The sequence below is a fragment of the Choristoneura fumiferana genome, chromosome 24, assembly GCF_025370935.1.
Source record: "Choristoneura fumiferana chromosome 24, NRCan_CFum_1, whole genome shotgun sequence".
Lineage (NCBI taxonomy): Eukaryota > Metazoa > Arthropoda > Insecta > Lepidoptera > Tortricidae > Choristoneura > Choristoneura fumiferana.
The window spans coordinates 4,524,235-4,537,411 of NC_133495.1; the positions used below are offsets into that span (position 1 = coordinate 4,524,235).

The following is a 13,177-nucleotide window of genomic DNA, read 5'->3' on the forward strand; positions in this document are numbered from 1 at the left end:
AAGTGTCGCAGGGATGGCTATAACCGGTGGCTCGTGGAAAGGCAGAAATATGGCATTACTGTTAGTTGGTAGATCGCACAAAGTCGAGTTAGTGAACAATAGATTATGGGTACCTATTAGTAAAATTTTTGTTGTTGATTATCATAAAATGTCCCTCAGTTCGGTGTGTCTTTTGACATAGGCCTCCTCCAACTGCCTCGTTGGAGGGTGTTGGTCTGACGTCCCAAGGTGACCGGCCTGGTTGGGACCTTTTGCTGTTGTATTTCTTTAAGTTTAGCGTTTTAGTTTTAGTTTTCCGATAAACGATTTTTATGATAATCAACAACAAAAAAAAAATAGAAAATACCAGTTCGGAACAAAAAAAAGGCTATATTATTATTATTATTAGTAAAATTGGCCACCCCTGAGTTATTGAACAGCCAAGGTGCTCAATAAGATCTTGTAGGTTCAACAGGATTAAGCAAAACAAAAGGTCCAATAAGAAAACTTTTATTGATTAAATCTTAACAAATCAGTCCATCCCATATTAATGTATGTACCTATCAAAGACGTACATGTACTTTTACATAAATAGGGCAAATAACCCTTTTTGCTAGCAATCTGAATGATTAAAATTATTAGGTGTCTACATAGTGAAATTTTGAATGTGATACAAAATTAGGGTGCGAAACCATTTTAGCCAATAATGAGGCAGTACGTTTGCGCGGGTGTAATCTTGAGCTGCCTGCCATTGATCAAACGTTGCACGCCATTGCGGTGACCACCGTTTTGTTCGGCACCTCGTCAGTTAGTGATTAACTGTCATTGCATATTCTAACTTGCTCCAAGAGCAATAAGGCCTTTATTTTATTGGTGCTTACATTCGGTTTAGTTAGGTAATTTTGTTAACACTCGTCTGCGCGGATGAAAATTGCCGATGTAATTTATATCTCTAGGTCATCTGTATCACGTTCAAAATCTCGCTCCATATAGGAATTTACCCTACGGTTGCTATTTTCATTGCTACATCCAATGGCATGTATATGCAATGGCATATTTTATTATCTACGTCCAAATTATCTTATCCTACATTAGTCGTGGGTATAAGACACTATTGCACGTGATTTTTAACAGTCTTATAAAATGCAGTGTTGAATAAATATAGCACAATGTCAGGCCGGAATAATGCCAATTTAATCTCGATTTACGAAAGCTTCTAAAGATAATTTTTAACCAGCGTAATAATGTATAGTAGTGGGCACATTTTCACTCGGCGCTTCGCAAACTATGAATCAGATGCGGTCCTGCCCCGCACCGCATAGTTGCTGTCTTTCTACACTAGACGGCCGAGTTACCTCACTCGTCATTCTTACGCTATGTTTTAACAACAGAACAAATACATATTTAAAGGACTTTGGTCACACGGCGGCCACGACGTACAAAATACGCGTTCTTGAATCTACATAAGCACGACGACGTCTGTACACGCGTCAATGTGTGCGTAAGATACACAGGGCTGACTATCGCAAAACCCTAGTACTTACTACAAGTACTACCAATGACATTTAAAGGTACTTATATGTAGGTTATCTTATCTATTTATTTAAACCTACTTAAAATGTGTCTGTCTGTGTATTTAAGCATTATGATTTTTAATTACAATAGATATACGATTATTTCATGTATTCATCGCGATAATTTCAGAAAGCATTATTTAATAAAATTGTTGCTCCCGAACTTAGTGCCGTGCGGCCGACATACATCGCGTTGCGTTGCGCACCCAACTGCTTTCCTGCGGTTTTCCTGCAATCTGCGCTTGAGGGGTGGGGTAACTCGAATCGGTGCGGGGCGGAGCGTGGCCATTCTGTACGTTAGTACTATTATATATTCTGTGCTTTGGTTTAATTTGGAATGTCGTCTCTTAGCCCAACGAGACATAGGTAGTTACAGATTAACTAAATAACTATTTTAAAAATGGATAAAAAAATGAGGTACATCCAAAAATGTTGCCACATTTAAGCACTGCTTGCGTCAAAAAAAAATCTTAGAAAGCGTCGCCTTAGTACATCCCACTTCTATAGATAACCGCGTCTCCGTTTCATACCAACACCGTTTTTTACATTTCAACATTTTTAGGCAAGTCTTCTGTGCAAGTTGAGACCGATTTGCTTCAAATCGTGTTCTATGAGATTGAGAGAGCTCAATTCAGGGCGATGCGTCATAGTGACATAGTATTAATTAACAATGAAAATCGTAATGACTTTTCCTTTGAAAAACTGTATCATAACAATAACAAGTTCTACAAACCGACATAACTGTTACTTTCTTATACAAAAAAGTGACAATAGGAAATAGTAGGCAAAGCTCTGCGCAGGGGGCGACACTAGCACAAACCGTAAACAAACCGCCATGACAACATCAGTTCTCTTTATTGTTTGTCGCCATGACGGATCATAAAACATATTTATTTATTAGTATTAGTAGTAACAAAATAACATGATATTTACATCGAGAGTAACGCTAGAGCTACTTTAAAAAAAAACGCTAGAGCTACTTTTTTTTTTAAATAATTGAAATAATATGATTGAGGCATCCGACATTCAAAAACCTGTTTACGGTCTGTGATTTTGACGGCAGAACATTGCAATAATATTCCCTAATATACAACGTGTGTATTATTTTAAGGGCTGATGAGCATTAAGACGTAATTTTAACGTAAATTAGTATTTCTAGTTCAAAAACAACTGACATTAACATTTGCTGCCTCTCTGAAACGTCAAATAAATGTTTGCATTACATTGCTGCTCGAGAAAATTAAAAAAAAAAAAATCTCCATTAGTAGTTATATAAAACGGTTCTCAATAGTTAAAGCTATCGTTAATTAAAATTTATGTTATTATGGATGTCACACTTATAGAATTGTAGTGCTTGTAAAGTTTGCGGTACAGGGGCAAAGACGATGCGGATATTTTGAGTCGATTGGAGAAGTAATCTACGTCACATTTAGGTCCAAAAGTTTACCGTTTTCGAGACAGTCGAAACTTTTCGATTATTCTGAAAACCATGGAACATTGTTGCATGAATTTACGATCCCATCAATCACCCTGTAAAATATAGCATCAACTTTCACCTCATTTCTGTTACATTACGTCACAAAATTCACTTATTCAGTTAAAAATTTTAACGTTGTGTGTCGCTTACTGTGTCTTGTCTATATCGATTTGATTCCCAGGCAATCGCAGAATCTTCTCATTGTGATATTTTACGTCAATCAATAACCATTGTTATAGTACCTATAGACAAATAAAATTATCTACAATGATAATGAAATAGAGGAAAAAACCTGCGGAAACAGTCTTAAATCTAGGCTTGTATCGAAACCAGTGTTGCTAGAAATGCTCGTACACACTTTGAAATTTTGGCGCTTTTTGGTAGTATTTAGAAGAACCAAAGTAATGACAAAGGCCGAAGAATTACCAAAGTTAAGTGGTCACATCGTTCAAATAACCGGCAGGTCTTGGGACCAATGTGTTCTTGAATAGCGTTCGGGCCCCAATAGCCTTCTACGAGGTGGACTGATGACCTGGTGAAGGCAGGAGTCCGATGATGCAGGCGGCGTAGGACTATTGTGGCGTTCTTTGGAAGCGGCCTATATTCAGCAGTGGACGTCTTCCGACTGATGATAAAGTACAAAAAGCCTTAATTAAAGCCCACAAAACCTACAATTCCTGTCCATAGTACTTATTCAACTCCTCCACGCTAGGCTCCTTGTCTTTCTCCTCTACCGGTTTGATCACTTTGATATAGTTAACTGGCACCAATCCGGCATGCTGTCTGTCCGTGGATCCCATGAGCCAGCCGCTGTTCCAGAGCTGACCCTGGAGGCACTGGGGAGCCAGGGTTAGGACCTGGTTGGCGTGGAAGCTGATCTCCTGGGGGGATGTGGCTTGGAAGTCGTGCTGGGCGACCGCTCTGAGAGGGTTTTGCCATGATGTTGGGTCGTTCACTGAAAGAGATGAGATGTCATTTCAGTATTGACTACAATTACCTACATACATATTACAAGATTGGGTCGAAGAACAGTGGGCAGACCCGCGGCCGGTCCGTTGGTCGGATGACATCTGGCAGTCGGTCGGTAAACGGGTGGATGAGATTAGCACAGGACCGGGAAAAGTGGCTTTAAAATGAACAAGCATTTACTCAGCAGCGGGTGCATGTGGACTGATTTGTTTGAGTGATTGGCATATTCCATGTACGTATTTACGTACATTACACACGTACGCGTTTATTTCCATTATCGTTTTCAGACTTTTCTTATTGGTTGTGTCTTTTGATATAGACCTTTTTAAACTGGTTCCATTGAACTCTGTCGGCTGCAACTTTGGACCAGTATGGTTCCAAAGGTAGGCAGTTCCTCAAGGTTTCCACCCAGCATTGGGACCAATCAGTTACGTACCTAGTAACTATTTTCAAGTCTATACTTGACACTTAGGTTGCATGGGATAGTTAATTATCAATGATAATAATGTTCTTCACTTACGTAAGATATTATGCGTAAAGTTTATAATGAGAATCTTAACGTGGGTAATATTGTTGGTATCCGAAAACGAGAAATGTAACAATTAAAAATACTTCCTATTACTTGTTATATTGTTGGATAATTTTCCGATAGTTATAATTATCAATGAACATAATCATCCTGATAATTTCCAAACCCGCTTCGTTAAGCTACTTACGTCGCTCGTTAACGCTGCTAGTCAGTCCGTTGAGCATTCTCAGCACGATGTAGGGCGCGGCTGCTATCACACCGAAGAACAGCAGTATGGGCCAGCTGGCGCCGCGCGCGCGCTGCTCCGGAGTGCCCGTGCCGGTCTGAGTGGCGGCCACTGCCTCCGCCCATGCCTGGAAATAGAGATAGCAACATTAAACAAAGTTTGATATTAATTTCAGCCTGATACTGCACGTGTTTCTAAAAAAGGGTCTTACTTAAGAGACTGACAACAAAGTGATTCTACAATGCATCCGTTTTTTCCTTTTGAGGTACGGAACCTTGAAAACAAATAAATTTAAGTCTATAATCGAATACCAAACTTCCTGCGCGGCTTCTACAGTTGGATATATTTATATGTAGGTACTTGGATGTTGTTTACAGTTAGTTATTTGATTGGATATTTCTACGGTTGGACATGAATATTATTTTAAAGTGCCGTACCCTAAAAGGAAAAAACGGAACCCTTATTGGATCACTTTGTTGTCCGTCTGTTAAAATCCTTTTTCCCAGGAACTCGTGGAGGCATCAAGCTGATATTCAAATACTCACTCAGCTGATATTCAAGTCAATCACTCAGATTGAAATTCAAGTCACTGTAATCCTAAAATAGAGTCATTAAAAACCGGCCAAGAGCGTGTCGGGCACGCCCAAAATAGGGTTCCGTAGCAATTACGAAAAAAAAGTAATATTTTTCTAAGGATTTCGTATTTTATACGGAATCTTCCAAGTTTAGGTAAATTTTATACCTTAGGCTGCTATTTACTTTTAAAGTACTTACTCATAATTTTCAGCAAACATAACCGTTACAGTTTTCTTTGTAAATTTGATATACTTACTAGCATACTGAATTTTTTCGAATTTTCCACCCACTGGTTTAGATTTTAGGGGGGAGCTCGATTTTAATGAAAATTTGCACTTTAAAGTTGAATAATTTGCAAACAAATCACTGAATCTCCAACTCCGTAATGGTTTTAAAAGACCTATCCAACGATACCCCACCCACACTATAGGGTTTTTTTTTATTGCACCATTTTATCGGCATAGTTTTCATATATATCCTTGCAAAATTACAGCTTTCTAGCATTGATAGTCCCTGAGCAAAGCCGCGGACATGGCGAAACTGTAAGGGTTCCGTTTTTGGCATTTTGGCTCCGGAACCCTAAAAAGGCGTTTCCATACAAATTGCTGTATCCGAAAAACCTATAACTTTCGGGTGTTCTATAAACTTGAAGTTTGGTATGAAGATGGCTTTCATAGCACAACCAATAACAAGTGTTGCTGCCCGTTAGCGTCAAGTACACGGCCTTAGGCCATGTTTCCACCAAAAATGAGCGAGGATGTGTTGCGAGGAATGTGTTTTTCATTAACCAATAGAAACGCTTCAGTTACCCATCCTCGCACCAATAAGCACACCTCTGGTGGAAACAGCTGAGCGGAGCGAGGTTCCTATTGGTTCATAAAAAACACATTCCTCGCACATCTCTGGTGGAAACAGAGCCTTATTGTGCTTCTGAACCATTATCTCATGCGCGCTTGTCTTATATTCGCGGAAATAACTGATAACATGGACTTACGGAATCACGACAATGTTACTGACAAATGATAACATTTGAGACAAACTGAGTTCTGATACTTAATACAAAGGAAAGTGCAGTGACAACGGTCATAAAAACTGAAAATGTAGATACAAATCAAACATCGGAGAAATCGAGCTTTCAGGCGCTAGATTATCCACTGATATGTTTGATTATACGTAATCATTTATCCGATGATTCAGGAGTCATTGGTCCGCTTTGAATGGTAAATAAGATTATTAATGGATGTTTTATTTATTTGTAACAATACAATGATCGCGGCAGGGTTGAACGACCTTGTGTGTAGCGTAAGTACATAAATAAATCATTAGGTATTTCTTGGAGGCGTATTTTGGTAAATTATATTCCGCATAATTTAACTTCATCATTCATCATCATAAATCAGCCGTACGACGTCCACTGTTGGACATATGCCTCCCCCATAGACCTCCAGTTGCTTCTGTTGGCAGCGGCCTGCATCCACCGTGAAAGCTTGGCTTTAACCTGGTCATCCGTCCATCTCGTTGGTGGACGTCCTACGCTGCGCTTACCGATCCGCGGTCGCCATTCGAGAACTTTTCGGCCTTAACGGCCATCTGTTCTCCGTGCTAATGGCCTGCCCATTGCACTTCAACGAGCTAATTCGCTTGGCTATTTCGGTGACCCTTGTTTTTCTACGTATCTCATTTCAGATTCGATCCCGTAGAGAAACCCCAAGCACAGCTCTCTCCACAGCTCGCTGAAGTCGCTGAGCAACTCTGAGCCTATTTATAAGACCTATAGTGAAGCACCACGTCTCGAATCCATATGTCATCACTGGCAACATACATGGTCACAAAATGCGTGCGAGACCACGTTTATAAGTTGTAGGTTGGTAGATAAAAATCTCTACTAACTTAAAATTACTAGGTAGCAATTATTTGTTTGTCGTTACAGGTGATGTTATTATTCGGAGCGTATGTACTGCACAGAATAAAGATCCACACCCATCTGGCGATAGTCAACATAAGTTTTACGACGTTAGTCGTAAAGATAAAATAATGACCCTTATGCGCTCGCTGCAAAATTGACAAGTTAATAAAGATAAATTATTGATTTAAGCGTGTTTACGTCATAAAGGTCAGTTTTATATCTACGAGCTGCCGCTTAGCCAAAGTTGGATGCTATGCTATAAACACGATAATGAATGTCTTATATTCTAGGGGGTCCGTCGTTTGTTGTTTATTTACAATGTATGTATATGTAGGTACTATTACTTATTTTGTGGTATAGCCTCTGCCTACCAAAGGTATTTTTTTGGAAAATCTTTTTGAAACTTTCAAATTATGTTGCTTAGAGCTTAAGATGTTCAGGGAAAATAGAGGAAAAAATCTCCGGCTTTTCCTACTAGTTTTTTACTCTGTACTTTACAAAAGACCACAGTGTCCAATTATAATTATTTCTTATGTCCTTCCCAAAGGAAGGATGTAGGCACGAGGATAGTATAGGTCGGATTTAAAGGCTAATGCGTGGTCACCTCTCGAGGACCCTTCTTTCTCCCCGACGGTTTGGTACCTGTTCTTCGAGCGATGTGGCCAGGTTATTGCCACTACAACTTGCATATTATTCTAGCTATGCCAATGACTTGGAATTTGATAATTTGACTACTAGCGTTTGGGCTAATACAGTAATAAGTAGTAATAAGTTCGCCTTTGTGATATACTTTCAATATTAAATTAAATTAAATTATTAAATTGTTCTTTTCATGTGTTTTACATACGTCAGCTGCACAGATAAAGGTGACCCCCAACGATATACATAATTAGGTTCTCTATTGGATGGCATAAAATTATTTGTAATATTATTGTTACGCATAATTGCTTTTAGCCGAATTAGCTATGTGCATACTCATCATTACGCATATTTTTTTACGCATAAAATTAAAAAGCATAAATACAGAAAGCATCATCTTCACGAAGACTAACGTCAAAAAGCATAAATACAAAAAGTCATAATAATAAATTTGCATCATTACAAAGTGTAAAACCACAATCACGAGCCTGATGCACTACGAGAAAAGGTTAGTTTTGTGTTAATATATATTTAGGAACTAAGGCGAGATCGACGGAGGTCCGCGACTATTTCTGCGTTGCTTGGGCGCTTCGCGCCTGGATATCATACTAACCTAACCTAACCTAATATTTTGTTGTTCATTTATAACAAGTAATCAATAGCCCAAACAATAATATGCATAATGTGTATTAGTCTAATACAAATAAGTCCAACTGAAATTATTCTAATAGCTTAATATGCCAAAAAAGTAGTAGGCCAAAGTATTACTATGCGACAGAACTATTATGTCAATACAAATAATGCCAAATCAATTATGCGAAACAATAATAGTCTAAAAAAAAATATGCGACTGAAGGGGATCCCCATAATTATTTACCGCAGTGGTGCCCCATTTCTCTGCAGCCGTACAATAAATATGTACAATCCGTGAGCTCTTCTTTCGGGGGAAATCGGAAGGATTCGTTAGTAGAAATGACAATTGTCTTTTTGACTTAGTAGCAATCCATCACGCGAAGAGTGCACTCGTTGTGTTTTCATTGATTTATATAGAGCAGTTAAAACCACCACTTACATATTTATTTAGTTTGTTATTTTTGGGAAATTGATTTCCATGGCGAGTCAACTTAAACAGGGTATTTCTGTAAATAGCCAATCACATGATATTGTTCATAATGTATATAAATATTTTGTAAAGAAGCTGAAACTTTTAAGAAAAGTGTTGGTCGTAAATATTTTAATGAGGTTCAAGACCGAGTTATAGCGTTATAGCAACGGGGATTTCGAAAAGTACATTAAAAAAATATTAAACGAAAGCAGACCAAAAAAAATCATTTGACATACCCAAGAGAAGTAGATACAGTATAACAACAGCTCTATATACTTCCAAATAAAAGTAGTGTGTTAAGGCAGGATGTTCTCAATTTAAATTAACGATGGAAGAATTCGAAAATGGTGATTTTGTTTTATTTGTATCATGAAAAAAAGTCATATTGTGATAAAATTAGAAAAAGATAAAGAAGCGTAATAGTACTAGAGTAAGGTTTATTTTGTACTGATGGTTATTCTTTACATTACTTTTTACTGTAACTTTGAAAAGTTTTGCAAGTTTATAAAAGAACAGAACCGCATATCACGATCGCGTGTCATCGTCAATACCCGAAGCATTGCATCTAAAATCCGAAGGTTTTTTTTAGAGCTCACGGAGTGTAGTTATACAATATAATATAACATATATGTAATGTAATGACGATACAGATGCGATGTAAAGGCACTGACCTTAAATTCGCTCTCAGTCCTGATGCCGAGCAAGACCAGGAGTTTCCTGACGAGCCAGTTCAGTGACCTCACCACCGCGAAGGTTGACCAGAACTGGGCGAAGAGAGACCTGAGACGACCAAAGTTTTCTGCTACACCTGTTGGTCAAACAATACACATGTTTTAGCCTCCTGGGACCTAACTTTTTTACTTACGTTCTAGACATGGTTCAGCTTTGTTATTTTGAATATTAGTATTAATCGGTCCTTCATAAAGTATGCGAGGGCCCACGAGGTTACAGTGTGCAGTGCCGGCTTAAAGGTATACTGTATCATGACTGGTAGAGATCCCTTAAAGGATAAGTCCGCCTTTGTACAAGTATCTCAAAGTTTGTCAATTGTGTTCTGTTTCTTTTCTTGTGTACAATAAAGAGTTTACATACATAGATACATACATAACATGACTGTAATAGCATCAACCTTAGGCTTCAATAAGTATATTATAAGTTATAAGAAGAAATGATATTTTAAGTTGTTATGAAATATTTTATATTATTATAAATAAATTTACCACGAGCTTTGCGGTGAAGGAAAACATCGTGAGGAAACCTGCACAAACCTGCGAAGCAATTCAATGGTGCGTGTGAAGTTCCCAATCCGCACTAGGCCCGCGTGGGAACTATGGCCCAAGCCTTCTTGTTCTGAGAGGAGGCCTGTGCCCAGCAGTGGGACGTATATAGGCTGGGATGATGATGAAATAAATTTCAGGACTGACCATTGAACTTGGCACCTTGGCACTTGGCACCCATTTAGATCTCACTTCTTTTGTCGTTAAAGTCATGATGATGAAATAAATTTCAGGACTGACCATTGAACTTGGCACCCATTTAGATCTCACTTCTTTTGTCGTTAAAGTCATGATGATGAAATAAATTTCAGGACTGACCATTGAACTTGGCACCTTGGCACTTGGCACCCATTTAGATCTCACTTCTTTTGTCGTTAAAGTCATGATGATGAAATAAATTTCAGGACTGACCATTGAACTTGGCACCCATTTAGATCTCACTTCTTTTGTCGTTAAAGTCATGATGATGAATAAATTTCAGGACTGACCATTGAACTTGGCACCTTGGCACTTGGCACCCATTTAGATCTCACTTCTTTTGTCGTTAAAGTCATGATGATGAAATAAATTTCAGGACTGACCATTGAACTTGGCACCCATTTTAGATCTCACTTCTTTTGTCGTTAAAGTCATGATGATGAAATAAATTTCAGGACTGACCATTGAACTTGGCACCCATTTAGATCTCACTTCTTTTGTCGTTAAAGTCATGATGATGAAATAAATTTCAGGACTGACCATTGAACTTGGCACCTTGGCACTTGGCACCCATTTAGATCTCACTTCTTTTGTCATTAAAGTCAATAATCAAGGCATATATCATAATATTGAACTTGGCACTCATTTCACATTTATGTTTTGATGGGATTTGAAAATATACTCAGTGGCACAAAATTTGGCCCACGGACATACATTACAAAACTACCTATTACTGCATACATTTGAGGGCAAGATTTTTGCCACTCAGTATAATATGTTTCTTGTATGGGGACCCCCCACTTAATTTTTTTCTCATTTTATCTTTATTATTTCCTGTTGTAGCGGCAATAGAAATAAATATTATGTGTAAATTTCAGCTGTCTATCTATTGCGATTCTCTAGATACAGCTCTGTAAATAACTATGTATTAAGTAATCTGCGCCTGGAATAGAGAGAAAAACAGACAGACAGCGAAACCACAGTAATGGAACCCATTTGGGTAAGGAACCTAAAAATGTAGGTAAAACGGTGGGTTTCGAGATGTTACGGCAACAGTCACTGCTACTTATTTAAAGTTATTGAATTAATGGATTTTTTTTTTATCGAAGGCAAGTAATGTTGAAGAAAAATGCGCGTAAAACCGGTATTGCGACATTGATGCCAAATATCACTTGTGCCTATTAACACTTAACTTACGCAAAACGACCCTGGTGTGTTTAGTAATGTCGTACACATAAATTACAACTTAAGCATCCTATAATGTGAACATTATGTCATCATCATCATCACCAGCCGGAAGACGTCCACTGCTGAACAAAGGCCTCCCCCTAGAACGCCACAAGGAATAAAAACTCGCCACTAGCATCCTCTCGCGTGATCGTCCACCTAGTGGGAGGTGTCAATGCTTCCGTCTTCCGGTTCGCGGTCACCACTCGAGGACTTTTCTCCCCCAACAGTTATCAGCAGCGCTACTAACGAAATTAAAAAATCGAAGTTCGTAACCGTCCTGCCGACGCTTATACTAGGAGCTGAGCTTGGTGACCTGTCGTTTTGCCGAGTTTCATTACGCAGATTTTCGTTTCGCAGACAACTGTTGGCAGATTTTTCTTTTGGCCGAGCTACGTTTGGTATAATTTCGTTACGCCTATTATTCGTTTCGCCGAGTAGTCGGTAGGAAGAATAGCGATAAGCAGATTTACATTTAGTAGATTGTTTGTTTCGTAATTGTTTCAGTTAACCGAACAACTGTTCGTCGAGACACGATAAGCAGAGTTATCATATGGCATTCATATTATTAAGTAGATTTAATGTTCAGTCGATTTTGTTTCGTAATCTGCGTAGATAAAATCGGCCAAACGACAGGTAGGATTTACTGAGTTGACTATATAAATATATACTAGCTTTTATCAAAATGAAGTTAGGTGCGACGACGAGCGTCAGCGAGGAGGAGTGTTAGGTAGAATTGCGACCAACAACGCACGAGCCGAGCGAGCGAAGCGAGCGTGCCGCGGTAGCGGCCGGCGAAGTGCCAGAACCGAACTGCTAGCACCGCAATTAGTTTGTTTAAACTCCAATGTAAAATAAATACAATGATGGTCAAAAATACGTTTATTACTTGCGTTATACGTTTGAAACTTGTGAGGGTACATAAAAAAATCATAAAGAATGCGCGGTCAGCACGGCGTGTAAAAATGCCAATAAGGCCATAGTGGTAATCCACACATATCACGGTATTAATGCCAGTCCCCATGCGAAACGAAAAGATGCGAAAAGTTGATATGCGCACTGAATAATAGTTCAACCGTTAAAAAGCGAAAAGGTTGTTCGACCAAAGTGCAAATGTGTAGTGATTAATAGGCTAAAAGAATTTCTGTAAATAGTTGTACGGCTTACTGACTCATATGCCAAGTAAATAGTCTGCTAAAGGTTGAGTCACGAAACGTTAGTCTGCGAAACAATACATCTGCGTACAAATTCATCGGCGTATCGTTACTCGGCGAAACGTTGTCTGCCAATCAATAATCTGCCTAAAAAATAGTCGGCGAATCATTAGGTAACCGCTGAGCTTACATGGAGCTTACATTAGGGACGTGTTGGTATGTAGTATGCGTATAATGATCGCAGCGGGGTCACGTGGCGTTGACCGGAACTAAGTGAAGTCAACAGCTGTCAGCCTCGTCTCGTAACGTAAATTATAAATCCTTGCTTGTAATCCTGTACT

At 38.7% G+C, this 13,177-nt stretch overlaps 1 protein-coding gene across 1 annotated transcript in view; it reads right to left on the minus strand.

Moving 5' to 3' along the window:
• Positions 1-2,834: 2,834 nt before the first annotated feature.
• The window catches only part of LOC141441915 (peroxisomal membrane protein PEX13-like), an 11,989-nt gene continuing 1,646 nt past the window's right edge, over positions 2,835-13,177 (minus strand). The window contains exons 2-4 of the mRNA XM_074106806.1: positions 9,652-9,788; positions 4,716-4,881; positions 2,835-3,985 (exon numbers count right to left, since the gene is read on the minus strand). Coding sequence (XP_073962907.1) covers positions 3,699-3,985; positions 4,716-4,881; positions 9,652-9,788 — 590 coding nt within the window. The 3' untranslated portion in view covers positions 2,835-3,698. The remainder of the gene's footprint in view (positions 3,986-4,715; positions 4,882-9,651; positions 9,789-13,177) is intronic.